The following is a 15617-nucleotide window of genomic DNA, read 5'->3' as shown; positions in this document are numbered from 1 at the left end:
TTAGAAAGTAGATGAGGATGGTGAATCAGGTGGCTTTGGAGGCCAAGCCATCGGGTATAGTTAAGACAGAGGTTAGTAGGTTCTTGAAAGGTTACGGGGGAGAAGGCAGGAGATTGGGGCTGAGAGGGAAATGCGTCAGCCATGATGAAGTGGCAGAGCAGACCTCAATGGGCTGAATGGCCTAATTCTGCTCCTTTGTCTTATAGTCTAAATACAAACAAACTGTTCTAGTACCTTGATCCTCAGCAGGTCGGTGAAGAAGAACTTTGCAAGACGGATGCCGGCGGATTAGGTTACATATGAGGGGAATGGCCATTAGTAGAGCCTCAGGTGGTGCGGTGAGAGCCAGTCTGGATAAACGTTTGCTGAACGCTGCGATCAGGTAGGCTGGTAAATGGCTGTGTAGAGAGAGACGGAAAGAAAGCAGTTACTATATACACAAAGGGAGAATCTGTGGAATCAAGTCACGGGGTGTATTTAAGGCAGGGGTTGACGGATTCTTGAAAGAATCTGGGGAGAAGGCAGGAGGTTGGGGCTGAGAGGGAAATAGACCAGCCATGGTGAAATGGCGGAGCAGACTCGATGGGCTGAATGACCTAATTCTGCCCCTACATCTAAAAAGATCGATGATGGTGTGGAAAGAAGCAGACAAAAGTCTGAAGGAGCTCAAGACGTTTCGAGTTGGCCCAATTGCACCCTGAGCGTTAGAGGCAGGGGAACTGTGCATGAAGACCCACAGGGGAAACACTGCAGATGTCTTGCTCACTGCACAAGGCTGCATGAGCTGATTTTATCTCCTTCCACTCGAAGCGAGACGTGAAGAAATCTGATCAGGTTACACGGGGCACGTCAGTAACGCTGAGAAATTGTAAACAACAGCAGGATGCAGCCCTTAATGGTGGAACGAAACAGTTTGTAATTCGCTCATTGTTCTGCCTTGATTCAGCAGTGAGGTATTTGCAAACAGCGGAGCCATTGTGCACGTGTTGAAGGTCATAAGAACTAGATTATTTGAATAATATAATATTCCTTAACCATTTCTGTAAAATAGATAGGGAAAAAACACTGGTTAATCTGATACAATGCCCGCGGGAACCCCAGGGGTTCAGCATCCCTCTCCCCGCCTTCTGTCAGTCTGTTCCTTAGCACTAGTCACAACCTATAAGACATAGGAACAGAATCTGGCCATTCAGTTTATCAAGTCTGCTCCGCCATTCCATCATGGCTGATTTATTATCCCTCTCAACCCCATTTTCTACCTTCTCCCGGTATCCCTTCACGTCCTTTACTAATCAAGATCCAGTCAACTTCCGCTTTAAATATACCCAATGACTTGGCCTCCACAGCCGCCTGTGGCAATGAATTCCACCAATTCCTCATTCTCTGGCTAAAGAAACTCCACATCATCTCTGTTCTAAATAGACGTCCCTCTATTAGTCATAGTCATACTTTATTGATCCCGGGGGAAATTGGTTTTTGTTACAGTTGCACCATAAATAATAAATAGTAATAGAACCATAAATAGTTAAATAGTAATACGTAAATTATGCCAGTAAAGTATGAAATAAGTCCAGGACCAGCCTATTGGCTCAGGGTGTCTGACCCTCCAAGGGAGGAGTTGTAAAGTTTGATGGCCACAGGCAGGAATGACTTCCTATGACGCTCTGTGTTGCATCTTGGTGGAATGAGTCTCTGGCTGAATGTACTCCTGTGCCCACCCAGTACATTATGTAGTGGATGGGAGACATTAACCAAGATGGCATGCAACTTAGACAGCACCCTCTTTTCAGACACCACCGTCAGAGAGTCCAGTTCCATCCCCACAACATCACTGGCCTTACGAGTGAGTTTGTTGATTCTGTTGGTGTCTGCCACCCTCAGCCTGCTGCCCAGCACACAACAGCAAACATGATAGCACTGGCCACCACAGACTCGTAGAACATCCTCAGCATCGTCCGGCAGATGTTAAATGACCTCAGTCTCCTCAGGAAATAGAGACGGCTCTGACTCTTCTTGTAGACAGCCTCAGTGTTCTTTGACCAGTCCAGTCTATTCTGAGGCTGTGTCCTCTGGTCTTAGACTCGCCCAATATAGGAAACATTCTCTCCACATCCGCTCTATCTAAGCCTTTCATCAAAACCATGGGTGTTGCCCATTCACCACAGTTCCTTAAGTTCAGTCCCATCTTTGGGTGCCTCCTTTGTTTGCAGATACCCCCTTGCTGCTGAATCAGAACAGAACAGGGAATAAATTTTTAAATATTCCATAAGTACTTTGTGGATACTTGGTACAATATCAAACAGACTTGAAAATTTCTACATATATACTGTAGAGAGCATTCTAACTGGCTGCATCACCGTCCGATATGGCGGGGCCACTGCACAGGATCGGAAAAAGTTGCCAGAAGTTATAAGCTCAGTCAGCTCCATCATGGGCACCATCCTCCCCAGCACATCAGAATCAGAACCAGCTTTATTGCCACCGGCATGTGACGTGAAATTTGCCAACTTAGCAGCAGCAGTTCAATGCAATATATAATCTAGCAGAGAAAAAGTAATAATAATAATAAACAATTACATCAATTACGTATATTGAATAGATTAAAAAATGTGCAAAAACAGAACTATTGTATATTTTAAAAAAGTGAGGTAGTATCCAAAGATTCAATGTCCACTTAGGAATCGGATGGCAGAGGGGAAGAAGCTGTTCCTGAGTCGCTGAGTGTGTGGCTTCAGGCTTCTGTACCTTCTCCCTGATGGTAACAGTGAGAAAAGGACATGCTCTGGGTACTAGGAGTCCTTAATAATGGACGCCGCCTTTCTGAGACACTGCTCCCTGAAGATGTCCTGGGTACTTAGTAGGCTAGTACCCAAGATGGAGCTGACCAGATTTACAACCTTCTGCAGCTTTTTTTGGTCCTCTGCAGTAGCCCCTCCATACCAGAGAGTGATGCAGCCTGTCAGAATGCTCTCCACAGTGCAACTATAGAAGTTTTTGAGTGTATTTGTTCACATGCCAAATCTCTTCAAACTCCTAATAAAGTATAGCCGCTGTCTTGCCTTCTTTATAAATACATCGATATATCGGGACCAGTACATCCAGTAAATCTTCTAAAGTCAATGCCTTAAAAAGGCAACATCCATCATCAAGGACCTCTATCACCCAGTTCATGCCCTCTTCTCATTGCTACCATCAAGGTGGTGGTACAAGAGCCTGAAGATACACACTCAACTTTTCAGGAACAGTTACTGCTGCTGGGTGGTGGGGTGGAGATATGTCTCTACTATAAGACATTCCTTCCCTCTGCTAGTATGTGGGTCACCCTTGGATAAGGTGTAGCACCTGCTTTGCCCGTGGTTCAGGGTCACGTAAAGCCATGGGAGCAGATGGTGGATGGTCGTATGAGCAGCTGGTTATGCGACCACTGACGACAGGCAGACAATCTCAGAGTATTGATAATGGCTAGGGTCACCCATCTTGGAAAGACACTGCCCAGAAGAAGGCAACAGCAAACCACTTTTGTAGAAGAATTTGCCAAGTACAATCATGACCTTAGCTACGGTCATTTGACACAGCTCATGGCGAACAAACGAACTGCGGCCGCAAAACAACTTTCACGATGCACGCCAGTGATATTAAACCTGATTCTGATTCCACAAACGGGCGCCTCGGCGTTAAGCTGACCTGGATGACAGGAACAGATCGAGCAGGTGGAAGAACCTGGCCCGGTACTTGACATGGAGCACAGAGGGATCCAATAAGCTATACAGCTTTTTGTAGAAGTCTGGGTATTCTCTACAGGAGGAAAACAGAGGCAGAATTAGCAGCATACACATGGGTGAGGCAAAGGTTACATCAGTCCCGAAGCAAATTATTGGTGAAGATGAAAGGTTTTCTGAACATGGGAGAGGCACACAAATGTATCAGATGATCTGCTATAGTGGTAACAGAGTCAGGCACTACCTAGGCAGCAAAGCTCCAGGAGAGATTTCATAGACGTGTCTCAAATCATTCAGGCTGACACAGAATTAGAAGAAGCTTCTACTGACGCCAAACACAAACAAGAGAAGATCTGCAGATGCTGGAAATCCAAGTAACACACACAAAATGCTGGAGAAGCTCAACGGGCCAGGCAGCACCTATGGAAAAATGGTACAGTTGTCATTTCAGGCCAAGACCCTTCATCAGGACGGAAGAATAAAAGATCAGTCAGAGTTAGAAGGTGGGGGGGTGGGGAGAGAAAGAAACACAAGGTCATAGGTGAATCCAGCTGGTGGTATCTCTTTCACCCGTCAACTTCCCAACTCTTCACTTCACTCCTCCCCCCTCAACTACCACCTTGTGTTTCTTCCTCCCCTCACTCCACCTTCTAACTCTGACTCCTCATCTTTTCTTCCCTCCAGTGCTGAAGAAACGCCTTGGCCCGAAATATTAACTACACTCTTTCCCATAGATACCGCTTGGCCTGCTGAGTTCCTTCAGCATTTTGTGTGTGTTACTGACACCCATCTATGGACTAAATTACACACACACAAAACTCCGTCTCAAAAAAAAAATCAGAGCAAGTTGCAGAGGGCTGCAAACTCTCAGCCATCTCCATTATGGGCTCCAGCCTACCCAGCAGAGAGCATCTTCAAAAGGTAATGCGTCAAGAAGGAAGCATCCATCGTGAAGGACCATCACTGTCCAGGATGGACCCTCTGCTCTTTACTGCCATCAGGGAGGCAGTACAGGAATCTGACAACTTCGTTTTTTTTTAATTATGTATTTCACTGTACTGCCACTACAAAACAAATTTCATGGCATACGTTAGTGATAAACCTGATTCCAAGTCTACAGACATAGAACAGTACAGCAAAGGAACAGGCCCTTCAGCTCACAACATTGTGACGAACCAATAAATCTTTTCTGCCTACACAATGTCCATATCCTTCCACTTCCCTCACATTCCTGTACCTATCTAAAACTCTCTAATATCTCTGACTCTACCACATCCCCAGGCAGCACATTACACACAGTGGTGGTTGTCTGGAAAAAAAACTTACCCCTCACACCTCCTTCGAACCTATCCCCTCTCACCTCCAATGCCTGCCCTCTGGTATTGGATATTTCAACCCTGGGAAACAGATATTGTCTGTGTACTCTCTCTGTGCTTCTCACAATCTTATAAAACCTCTATCAGATCTCCCCTCAGCCACTCCAGAGAAAACAACTCTAGTTTGTCCAACCTCTCGTTGTAGCTCACGCCCTCTAATCCAGGCAGCATCCTGGTAAACCTCTCTTGCAGCCACTCCAAAACCTCGACATCTATCTATCATGGGGTGAACAGAACTGTATGAAGTACTCCATGTCAATCCTAACTTGTCTTAGAAGGCTGCAGTTTCTCAGACAATAGTTATGCATGAATACACGAGCCTGCACACACACCGCATTCTCCAAGTGTACACCCGTACACGTGCACCAGGACACAGACTGCACTTTTCAAATGCGCCCACCAAGCAGCCGCACACAATGCATGGGTACACATAGGCACAGACTGCTGATGCACTGAAACCCTGCTGTACGAGTACTGACCACGTTTATCTTGATGTGTTTGCGTCCACAACACAACTTACAGAGAATCCACACAGAGCTTTCAAGCTGAGACAATGTGCAGAGAGACTCCACACTGACCACAAGCAGCACATGCAGTGAACACATTGACAACTCCACACAGACGATGCACTTTGGAGACTTGCACTTTCTGAAAGGTCAGAATCAGTATCAAGTGAAGGATTTGTTTAGTAGTGGCGGGGTAGGGCTCAAAATCACTCACTCAACTTTACTTGCCCCATCTCTGAACTGTTCCAACAACCTATGGACTCACTTTCAAGGACTCTTAATCTCATGCTCTCTATTTTTATTGTTTATTTACAATATTGTTTCTTCTTTTGTACTTGCAGTTTGTTGTTTTTTTCCCACTCCGGCTGAATGCCGTTGGGTGGTCTTTCATTGATTCTGTTATAGTTACTATTCTATACAGTTGTTGCGTACACCGCAGGGAAATGAATCTTAAGAGTTGTATATGAAGACATATGCGGTTGCAAGAAAAGTTTGCGAACCTTTTGCAACTACCTGGTTTTCTGCATTAATTACTCATAAAATATGGTCTGATCTTCATCTAGGTCACAATAATAGACAAATATAATCTGCCTAAACTAATAACACGCAAATAATTGTACTACTTCTTGTTAATACTGAGTACACCATTGAAATAATCACAGTCCAGGTTCAAAGAAGTATGTGAATCTCTGGTGTAAAGCCTCCTACAAAAGCTATTTGGAGTCAGGTGTTCCAATCAATGAGAGAGATTGGAGATGTGGGTGGTAGAGGTGCCTGGCCCTATAAAAAAGACACACAAAGTCAGGTTACTGATAGAGCCTGCTTTTCAAGAAAGAAATGTTTATGTGCACCATGTCTGAATCAAAACTACTTTGAGGATCTTAGAATGAAGCTGGAAAAGGCTACAAAAGCATTTCTAAAGACCTGAGTGTTTAATCAGTCCACAGTAAAAGACATTGACTACATATGGAAGAAATTCAGTACTGTTGCTACCCTCCCTAGGAATGGGCGTCCTGCAAAGATCACACCAAGAGCACAACATGCAATACAGGAGGTGAAAGAGTAACAGCAAAAGATCTGCAGAAATCTCTAGAATTTGCTAAAGTCTCTGTTCATGTATCCACTATAAGAAAATCACTGAACAAGAACGGAGCTCATGAAAGGACACCATGGAGGAAACCACTGCTCTCCAAAAACACATTGCTGCACGTCTCAAGTGTTCAAAAGACCATCTGGATGTTCTTCAATGCTTCTGGGGCATTGTTCTGTGGACAGAGACAAGTTGAACTTTTTGGCAGAAACACATATTGCTATGTTTGGAGGAAAAAGGGCACTGCACACCAACACCAAAACCTCATCCCAACTGTGCAGGTGCACCATGGCTCGGGGCTGCTTTGCTGTCTCAGGGACTGGGCAGCTTGCAATCACTGAGGGAGCAGTGAATCCAAAATCATATCATGACATTTTTCAGAAGAATGTCAGGGTAGCAGTCCATCACCTGAAGCTTAACAGAAGTTGAATAATGCAACAAGACAATGACCTGAAAGACAAGAGTAAATCAACAACAGAATGGTTTAAAAAGAACATTTGTGTTTTGGAATGGCCAATTCAAAGTCCTGACCTTATTCCTACAGAAATGTTGTGGAAGGGCCTAAAGCAAGCAGTTCATGTAAGAAAGCCTACCAACATCCAAGAGCTGAAGCAGTTTTGTAAGGAGGAATAGCCTAAATTTCCTCCAAACCAATGTGCAGGACTGATCAACAGTTACCAGAAACATCTGGTTGAAGTTATTGCTGTAGAAGGGTGGTTGTCTATTATTGTGACTTAGATGAAGATCAGACCACATATGAGTAATTAATGCAGAAAATCAAGTAACTGCAAAGGGTTCACAAACATTTTCTTGGAACTGTATGTATTTTGATAATAAATTTACTTTGAACTTTGAAATTCAAGATAAGTTCAAGTTATTGTCATTCACCGTAAACCACCAAACAAAACAATGTTCCTCCAGACCAAGGCACACAACACACACACAAACACATAAACTAATATTACCACATAACTTACCAAATAATAATGTCAATATACACGTTAAAAAGTAAACAGTATAACACGACTAGCGCTTCACACGTGATGAGACCTGAATGGTGGCAGGGAGTTTAGTAGTCTCACAGCCTGGGGGAAGAAGCTGTCTCTGATTCTAACAGTTCTTGTCTTAATGTTATGGTACCTCCTGTCTGATGGTAAAGGGACAGTTGGACGGGTGGTAGGGATCACTGACAATGCTAAAGGCCCTGTATACACAACACTCCTGATAACTATCTTGGATGGGTAGAAGACAGACTCCAATATCCTCTCAGCAGTCCTTCCAACTGGACTGCGAATTAAAAACATTTCACTCTCTGCTTCAGGGAAAGACTTACAAGTTGTGTTGATGGATAAGGTAGAAAAGTCCATTCAAGGCGAGTAGGCTAATGGCTCCACCTGCAGGGACAATAACACAACAGTTACAATCTTCACAAACAGCGAAGGGCCAAGTCCGTCCTCAAATCCATTGCAGCGGCACACCTTCTTGGCCAGGGAGGTGACGCCAGCCACCTGGCCACGTTGGCCTTGTCCTGCAAATGGCAGGGAGTCGATGAGTGTCGGGAGACAGAAGGACTTGCTGGGAGAAAGGCACAGTTCGCTGAAAGCGGCTGCACAAGTAGGCAGGGTGATGAAGAAGGTATTTATTTATTTAGAGATACTGTGCAGAACAGGCGCTTCCGGCCTCTCGTGTCACACCACCCAGCAACCACCCAATTTATCCCTACCCAATTTACAATGACTAACTAACCTACTAATCTAAGATTTATTGAGTGTTGCCACAAGAAAATGAATCTCAGGGTTGTATATGGTAACATATATGTACTTTGATAATAAATTTACTACGAACTTTGAATGAGGGTTGACCTTTTCCCACTGTTGTCTGTAAGAGCTTGAAGGATCTCCCCGTGACCGTGTGGTTAGCTGGTTAATTGGTCATTGTAAATTGTCCCGTGATTAGGCCAGGGTTTAATTCAGAGTCTGCTGGGTGGTGCAGCTCAAAGAGCCAGCCTCCCCTCCATTGACTCAGCCTACATTTCCAACCGCTTCAGTGAGTCAGACAGCACAATCAAAGACCCCATGTATCAGCTACAATCGTGTTTCTCCCCCACCTCCCGTCGGGCAGAAGGTACAAAACCCTGAAAGCAGATACCAACCAGGCTCAAGAACTGCTTCTACCCCACTGTTCTAAGACTATTCCTAGTCCGATAAGGCAGACTCGTGACCTCTAGATCTATCCTGTTGTGGTCTTGCACCTTACTGCCTGCCTGCACTGCACTTGCTGTGTAACGGTAACATTTTATTCTGCATTACTGTGGTGACATGGTCTGTATGGTGCCACAGGCCAGGTCGTTGGGTACATTTAAAGCGGAGGCTGCTAGGCTCTTGATTAGTCAGGTGTCAAAGGTCACGGGGAGAAGGCAGGACAATGGGGTTGGGAGAGATAATAAGTCAGCCAATGGTGAAATGCTTGGGTGGTGAGTGAAGAGACGCCTCTACCAAATGAGGTGTAAGGTGCTCTTTCCCTCCACCGGCCTGCCGGTCACCCTTGGGCGAGGAGTAGCACCTGCTTAGCACCCGCCCCCCACCCCAACCGATCAGGGTCACATGAAGCCATGGGAACAGGTGGTGGCTGATCACATGAGCAACCAGCACATATCACAAGTCCCAGTTATGTGACCGCTGTCGCCAGCAGACAATCTTGTTAATGGCTGGGGGTTACTCATCTTAAAGACACTGCCCAGAAGGCAATGGCAAACCACATCTGTAGAAAAAATTTGCCAAGAACGATCACAGTCATAGAAAGACCATAATCACTCACGCCAGACCACGCAGCATGTGATGATGATAGAATGGCAGACCAGAATCAATGGGCCGAATGGCCTGATCCCACTCCTATGTCTTCTGGCTGGCGTGCAAAACATTCATCACCGTAGCTGGGTACACATAAGAGTAATACCCCAACTAATCAATCAGTCACATACCCATGTCGTAGGCAGCCGTGAGGAAATCAATCATCAGGGTTGGGTCGCTCATGTGTGGTAGAACATCCTCATGTAGAATCACCAGCACCTTCTTGTAGAGAGCGGCAGGCAGCTGTGAAAACAGGAATAATTCAGTCACGGTTACTGCGGCAAAAAAGGGTTGGTATCAGCAAGTCCGGAGGAGAATAAACAATGTTTTCAGGCCAAGATTCTTCATCAGAGCTCGGCCCAAAAGGTCGACTGTTTATTCATTTCCATTGTTACTGCCTGACCTGCTGAGCTCCTCCAGCACTTTGTGTGCGTTGCTCTGGATTTCCAGCATCTACAGAATCTTGTGTTGAAAACAAAAGCAAATGTGAGAGTTCCTAGCACTGCCAGCATCTGCTTGATTAACAAAGGGTGCCACCACAGACGCAGGCCGACACTGCCAACAGGGGGAAACCCTCGGGTGTCACAGAGCTCAGAGGAATCACTCAGCAGTACAAACCATAAAAGGATCTGTTTCATTCAACAAAGTGCACACTACCCAAGTAGGCAGACACTGCCAATGGGGCAAACACTAACCTTTGTTCAGTTCGTGGGAAGATGGAATATATTGCTTGACAGTGCTTTTTCCCTGACGTGGACAGGTACTAATAAAGAACATCGAAGAGTGTACTTCTACAGCACAGGAACAGGCCCTGTGGCCCATAATGTTGCGGCAAACCAATCAAATGGTCAACTAAACTAATCCACTCTGCCTACACAACATCCATATCTTTCCATCTTCCTCACATTCATATGCCTATCTAAACATCTCTTAAAAATCTCTTAATGTTTCTGCCTCTACCACCACAGCAGGCAGCACATTTCAGGCATCCAGCACACTCTTTTGTGTGTAAAGAAACTTGCCGCTCACATCTCCTTTGAAATTTTCCCCTCTCACCTAAATGCATGCCCTCAGGCATTAAGAGATTTCAAAGCTGGGAAAAAAATACCGCTTGTCTATTCTATCTGTGTCTCTCAATCTTATAAACCTCTATCAGAACTCCCCTCAGCCTCCAACGCTCCAGAGAAAACAACCAAGTTGGTCCAACCTCTCGTTATAGCACACACCTCTCATCAGGCCATAAGACACGGAAGCCGAATTAGGCCATTTGGCCTAGTAAGTCTGCTCCGCTATTTCATCATGACCTAACCATTTCCCTCTCAACCCCATTCTCCTGCCTTCTCCCAATAGCCTTTCACACCCTGATTAATCAAGAACCCATCAATCTCTGCCTTAAATGCACCCAGTGACTTGGCCTCCACAGCCGCCTGTGGCAATGAATTCCAGAGTCACCAGCATCTGGTTGAAGAGATTCCTCATCATCTGTTCCAAATGGACATCCTCTAATCTGAGGCTGTGCCCTCTGGTCCTAGACTCCCCAACCAAAGAAAACATCCTCTTCACATCCACTCTATTGAGGCCCTTTGACATTCAATAGGCAGCACCCTGATAAACTTCCTCTGTGTCCTCTCCAAAGCCTTGCTATTATTCATAGAATAATGCACTAAACTTTGACACACTAGCTGATTAAGAAGGTTAAAGATGGTCCCCAAGCTCTCATTATTAATAGGCAGTAAACCACAAATCAGATTCCCACGGCCTGATAACTCATATCATTCTTGTCTCTGACCACATGTGAGTTCCATTATGACAACAGCCCAAATCGCAGACACCTATGGAACTAGAGCGAGACAAAATCAAGGAAGACCGTTGCTAAAGACCAATCTTGTTCACTGCACCTTCGCCTGCTCTGGACCCGCCCACCGCCGCGTGCAAACGGTTAGGCAAGGGGGGAGGGGTGGGAAACACATAGACATCTTTTCCAAGTTCCACCCAGTCTAAAACAGACTGGGATGCTCCTTGGAGGCTACCTCTCTCCCTGGGGAGATTGCACACTTCTGCCAGGGAGAGTGGACCCTGCTGAGCACGACTGCCAAAACGAGGGGAAGAGTCAGTGGACCTTCATCGTGGAGTTTCTCATACGCAGTCTCTACTCTGGATCTAATTTGTAGGGCATTCAGGTATCTACAGTACATCATAAATACAAGAGATTGTGCAGATACCGGAAATCTAGAGCAACACACACAAAATGCTGGAGGAACTCAGCAGGCCAGGCAGCTTCTATGAAGGGGAATAAACAGTGGACGTTTCATCATTAAAATTTAAGGAAACTGCCGAGGTGCAACAAAACCTCTCAATTTCAAAGACCATCTGAGAGAGCCTTGACAGTAAGACTGGGCCCCTAGCAGCACTTTGCCAGGACTCTGCATATCTTCAGCATACGTAGAGCCATAGAAAAGTACAGCACAAACAGGCCCTTTGGCCCATCTAGTCCGTGCCAAACTATTTAAACTACCTACTCTCATCAGCCTGCACTGGGACCACAGCCCTCCATACTCCTACCATCCATGTATCTATCCAAACTTCTCTTAAATGTTGAAATTGAGCTTGCATGCACCATTTGCAGCTCGTTCCACACTCTCACCAGCCTCTGAGTGAAGAAGTTTCCCCACCATGTTCCCCTTAAACTTCTCACCTTTCACCCTTAACCCATGACCTCTGGTTGTAGTCCCACCCAACCTCAGTGGAAAAAAGCCTGCCTGCATTTACCCTGTCTACCCCTCATAATTTTGTGTGCCTCTGTCAAATCTCTTCTCAATCTTCTATGTTCCAAAGAATAAAGTCCTAACCTATTCAATCTTTCCTTATAACTCAGGTCCTCCAGATCCAATAACATCCTTGTAAATTTTCTCTGTATCCTGTCAACTTTATTTACATCTTTCCTGTAGATTGGTGACCAAAACTGCACACAATAACTCCAAATTAGGCCTCACCGATGTCCTATACAACTTCAACATAACATCCCATCTCCTGTATTCAGTACTTTGATTTATGAAGGCCAATGTGCTAAAAGCTTTCTTTACGATCCCATCTTCCTGTGACACCATTTTCAATGAATTAAGGACCTGTATTCCCAGATTTCTTTGTTCTACCACACTCCTCAGTTCCCTACCGCTCACTGTGTAAACCTAACTTGGTTGGTCCTCCTGAAGTGCAACACCTCGTACTTGTTATCAAATAGAAACTAGACACAGGCACAGTATTCAAAGTGAATTCTAACGGGGATTCAAAATCACAAACATGAGAAAATCTGCAGATGCTGGAAATCCTAGCAACATACTCATAATGCTGGAGGAACTCAGCAGGCCAGGCAGCATCTATAGAAAAGAGTAAACAGCTAACATTTCAGACCATGGCCCTTCATCAGGACTGGAGAACAAGGTTGAGAAGTCAAAGTTATAAGCTGGGGGGAGGGGAGGAAGAAGTACAAAGTGATAGGCGAAACCCAGAGAGGCGGGGGGTGGGGGGCTAGTGGTAAAGAGCTGGGAAGTTGATTGGTGAAAGAGATAAAGGGCTGGAGAAGTGGGAATCTGACAGGAGAGGATAGAAGACCATGGAAGAAAGGCAAGGGGGAGGAAGATGACCAAAAGGAAGTGATGGGCAGGAAAAGAGACAAGTTGAGAGAGGGGAAACAAGAATGGGGAATGGTTGGGGGGGGGGGCCATTAACTGAAGTTCAAGAAATTGATGTTAATGTCATCATGTTGGAGGCTACACAGGCGGAATATAAGGTATTGCTCCTCCAACCTGAGTGTGGCCTCATCGCGGCAGTAGAAGAGGCCGCGGACTGACATGTTGAATGGGAATGGGAAGTAGAATTTAAATGGTTGCCATTGGGATTCTAAATGTTTGTGTACAGAAACTAGCACAGAAAAGCAGAGATGACAGAATATAAAGCACAGAATTGTTCAGCCTGAGGCTCTACACTGTTCCGCATCTCCCCAGCACATACCCAAGTGGTGCTTCTCTCTGGTTTGTTGTACGTGACAAGAGACATCCTGTTTGTCAGTTTAATTAACACACACTAATGCTTCAAAGTAAATATTCAACCGATTTTCAACAGAAACAAATTCGCTTTTTTTTAAAACAAAAAGTGAAATCTTGGGGGTTGACGGTTATGTGCCACATACCACGGGCAGATTATTCTGAAAAGTAGTAGCTCAGTAACTCTGCCCATTACATCCCACCCCATACAACCCTGCTTGTCAGCAAATTACACTGAACTTAGATTGAATTTCTCCACTGGAGATTATTTTCAGGGAAGCTAGATACACAGTGAGCTGTTAGCCTGCCCCTCTCACTGTGGCGGGAGCAATTCCTCGCTCTACTTCACTAGTGAGCGAGAGAGCCCGTGGGATGTTGAAATGTCGGGATTTTGATGGACTCAAAATCATTTCTCTTTGGGAGCTTTGCTATTGCTTGCGCGTTGGGAGGTGCAGTGTTTGCTGAGGCGGGTGGGGAGGGGGAAGGTTAATGCTTTTGCTTGTGTGTGGGAAGGGGGAGGGAGGCTTTGGGGTTCTAATATTTTTCTGTCATTCATTCTTTGGGGTTTTTTCCTTGTTTCGTGGACACCTGTGAAGAGAAGGAATTTCAGCTTGCATTCTGCATACATTCTCTGATAGTAAATAGAACCACTGAAACACAAAAGGGAGAAGGGCAGAGATGCCAAGGGGGGTGGGAATGGATCACACACACCCACCATTACGACACAGCAGATTTCAAGTGTTATAACCAATAATGTAGAAGAACAGTAATGGGGGACATCCATTTAGAGCGGAGATGAGGAGGAATCTGTTTAGCCAGAGGGTGGGGAATCTGTGGAATTCATTGCCACAGGCAGCTGTGGACGCCAAGTCACTGGATATATTTAAAGAGGAGGTTGATAAGTTCATGATTAGTCAGGGTGCCAAGGGTTACAAGGAGAAAGCAGGAGAATGGGGATAATAATTCAGCCATGATGGAATAACGGAGCAGGCTCGAGGGGTCGCATGTCTTACAGTCTTATTAACTACATCAACTACTCTAGTTAGCCCACCCCACCCCTCTATCTATTACCCCCATCACTTCACAGTCAACACCTTAAACCACTTTTTATAATAAACACGACAAATCTTCAGATGCTGGAAATCCAAAGCAACACACACAAAATGCTGGAGGAACTCAGGTCAGGTAACATCAACGGAAATGAATGAACAGTCAACATTTTGGACTGAGAAATGGGCCTGGCTTATGCTCTTATTAACTAAAACATTTTTTTATAATGTCTGTATTTATGTACTTCAGGTGGCTGCGTGGAAATATCTTCTTCCCTCCGCTACTCTGCAGGTCACCCTCGGGCAACGTGTAGCATCAGCTTAAGCTTAACCCTCCCCCCTCAACATCACCCATCTTGTAAAGATACTGCGCACTCCTGTAGAAAAATTTGCCAAGAACAATCACAGTCATAGATAAGACCATGATCACCCACGTCATACAAGAAGGCACATAACATTGGTAATTTATGTATTTATGCACATTTTATTCCACATCCCTATTTTGTTCTCTCATGTTACTTTTATACAATTCTTTTTTCTTTATAATTGTGGAATGTTTTTTTTTGTTGCATGTCACACCCTGACCAACACACCACGGCAAATTGCTAATACAAGTAATGTATCTGGTGAATACAGTTGATCCTTGTTAACAAAACATTGACTCATTAAGTTGCCGTAGCCGGGGGTGGTAACAGTGACAAGTTCCCACTACCTGGTACGTGTCCCAAACAGCCTCTGATAACCGAGCCCAGCTTCTGATCTTCACGTGTGGTTTAGCTGAGCCCCGCACAGACCCGTTTCTATCGACAGAAGGAGCAAAGGCGAGTTACTGAAGCCTCGAAACCAATCGCTTCGGACAGATGGGGCTCATCAGTCACGGTTGGCAGCTCATCCAGGGGAAGGAATACCGATCTCAAACCTCCACTGCCTTGTGGGCTATGTTCACTCATGGGGAAGGCTTCAGGAGTCAACCCCGAGGGAAAAT

General features: G+C 45.2%; 1 protein-coding gene across 1 annotated transcript in view; it reads right to left on the bottom strand.

Moving 5' to 3' along the window:
• The window catches only part of noc4l (nucleolar complex associated 4 homolog), a 66258-nt gene that overhangs the window by 8078 nt on the left and 42563 nt on the right, over positions 1-15617 (bottom strand). Inside the window, exons 9-12 of the mRNA XM_063074079.1 lie at positions 9672-9783; positions 8025-8085; positions 3685-3795; positions 235-398 (exon numbers count right to left, since the gene is read on the bottom strand). Of these exons, the coding sequence (XP_062930149.1) occupies positions 235-398; positions 3685-3795; positions 8025-8085; positions 9672-9783 (448 nt within the window). The remainder of the gene's footprint in view (positions 1-234; positions 399-3684; positions 3796-8024; positions 8086-9671; positions 9784-15617) is intronic.

The sequence above is a fragment of the Mobula hypostoma genome, chromosome 21, assembly GCF_963921235.1.
Source record: "Mobula hypostoma chromosome 21, sMobHyp1.1, whole genome shotgun sequence".
Taxonomy (NCBI): Eukaryota; Metazoa; Chordata; class Chondrichthyes; order Myliobatiformes; family Myliobatidae; genus Mobula; species Mobula hypostoma.
Note: the sequence above shows the minus strand (reverse complement) of the source record. Positions and strands in the feature narration are given on the sequence as shown.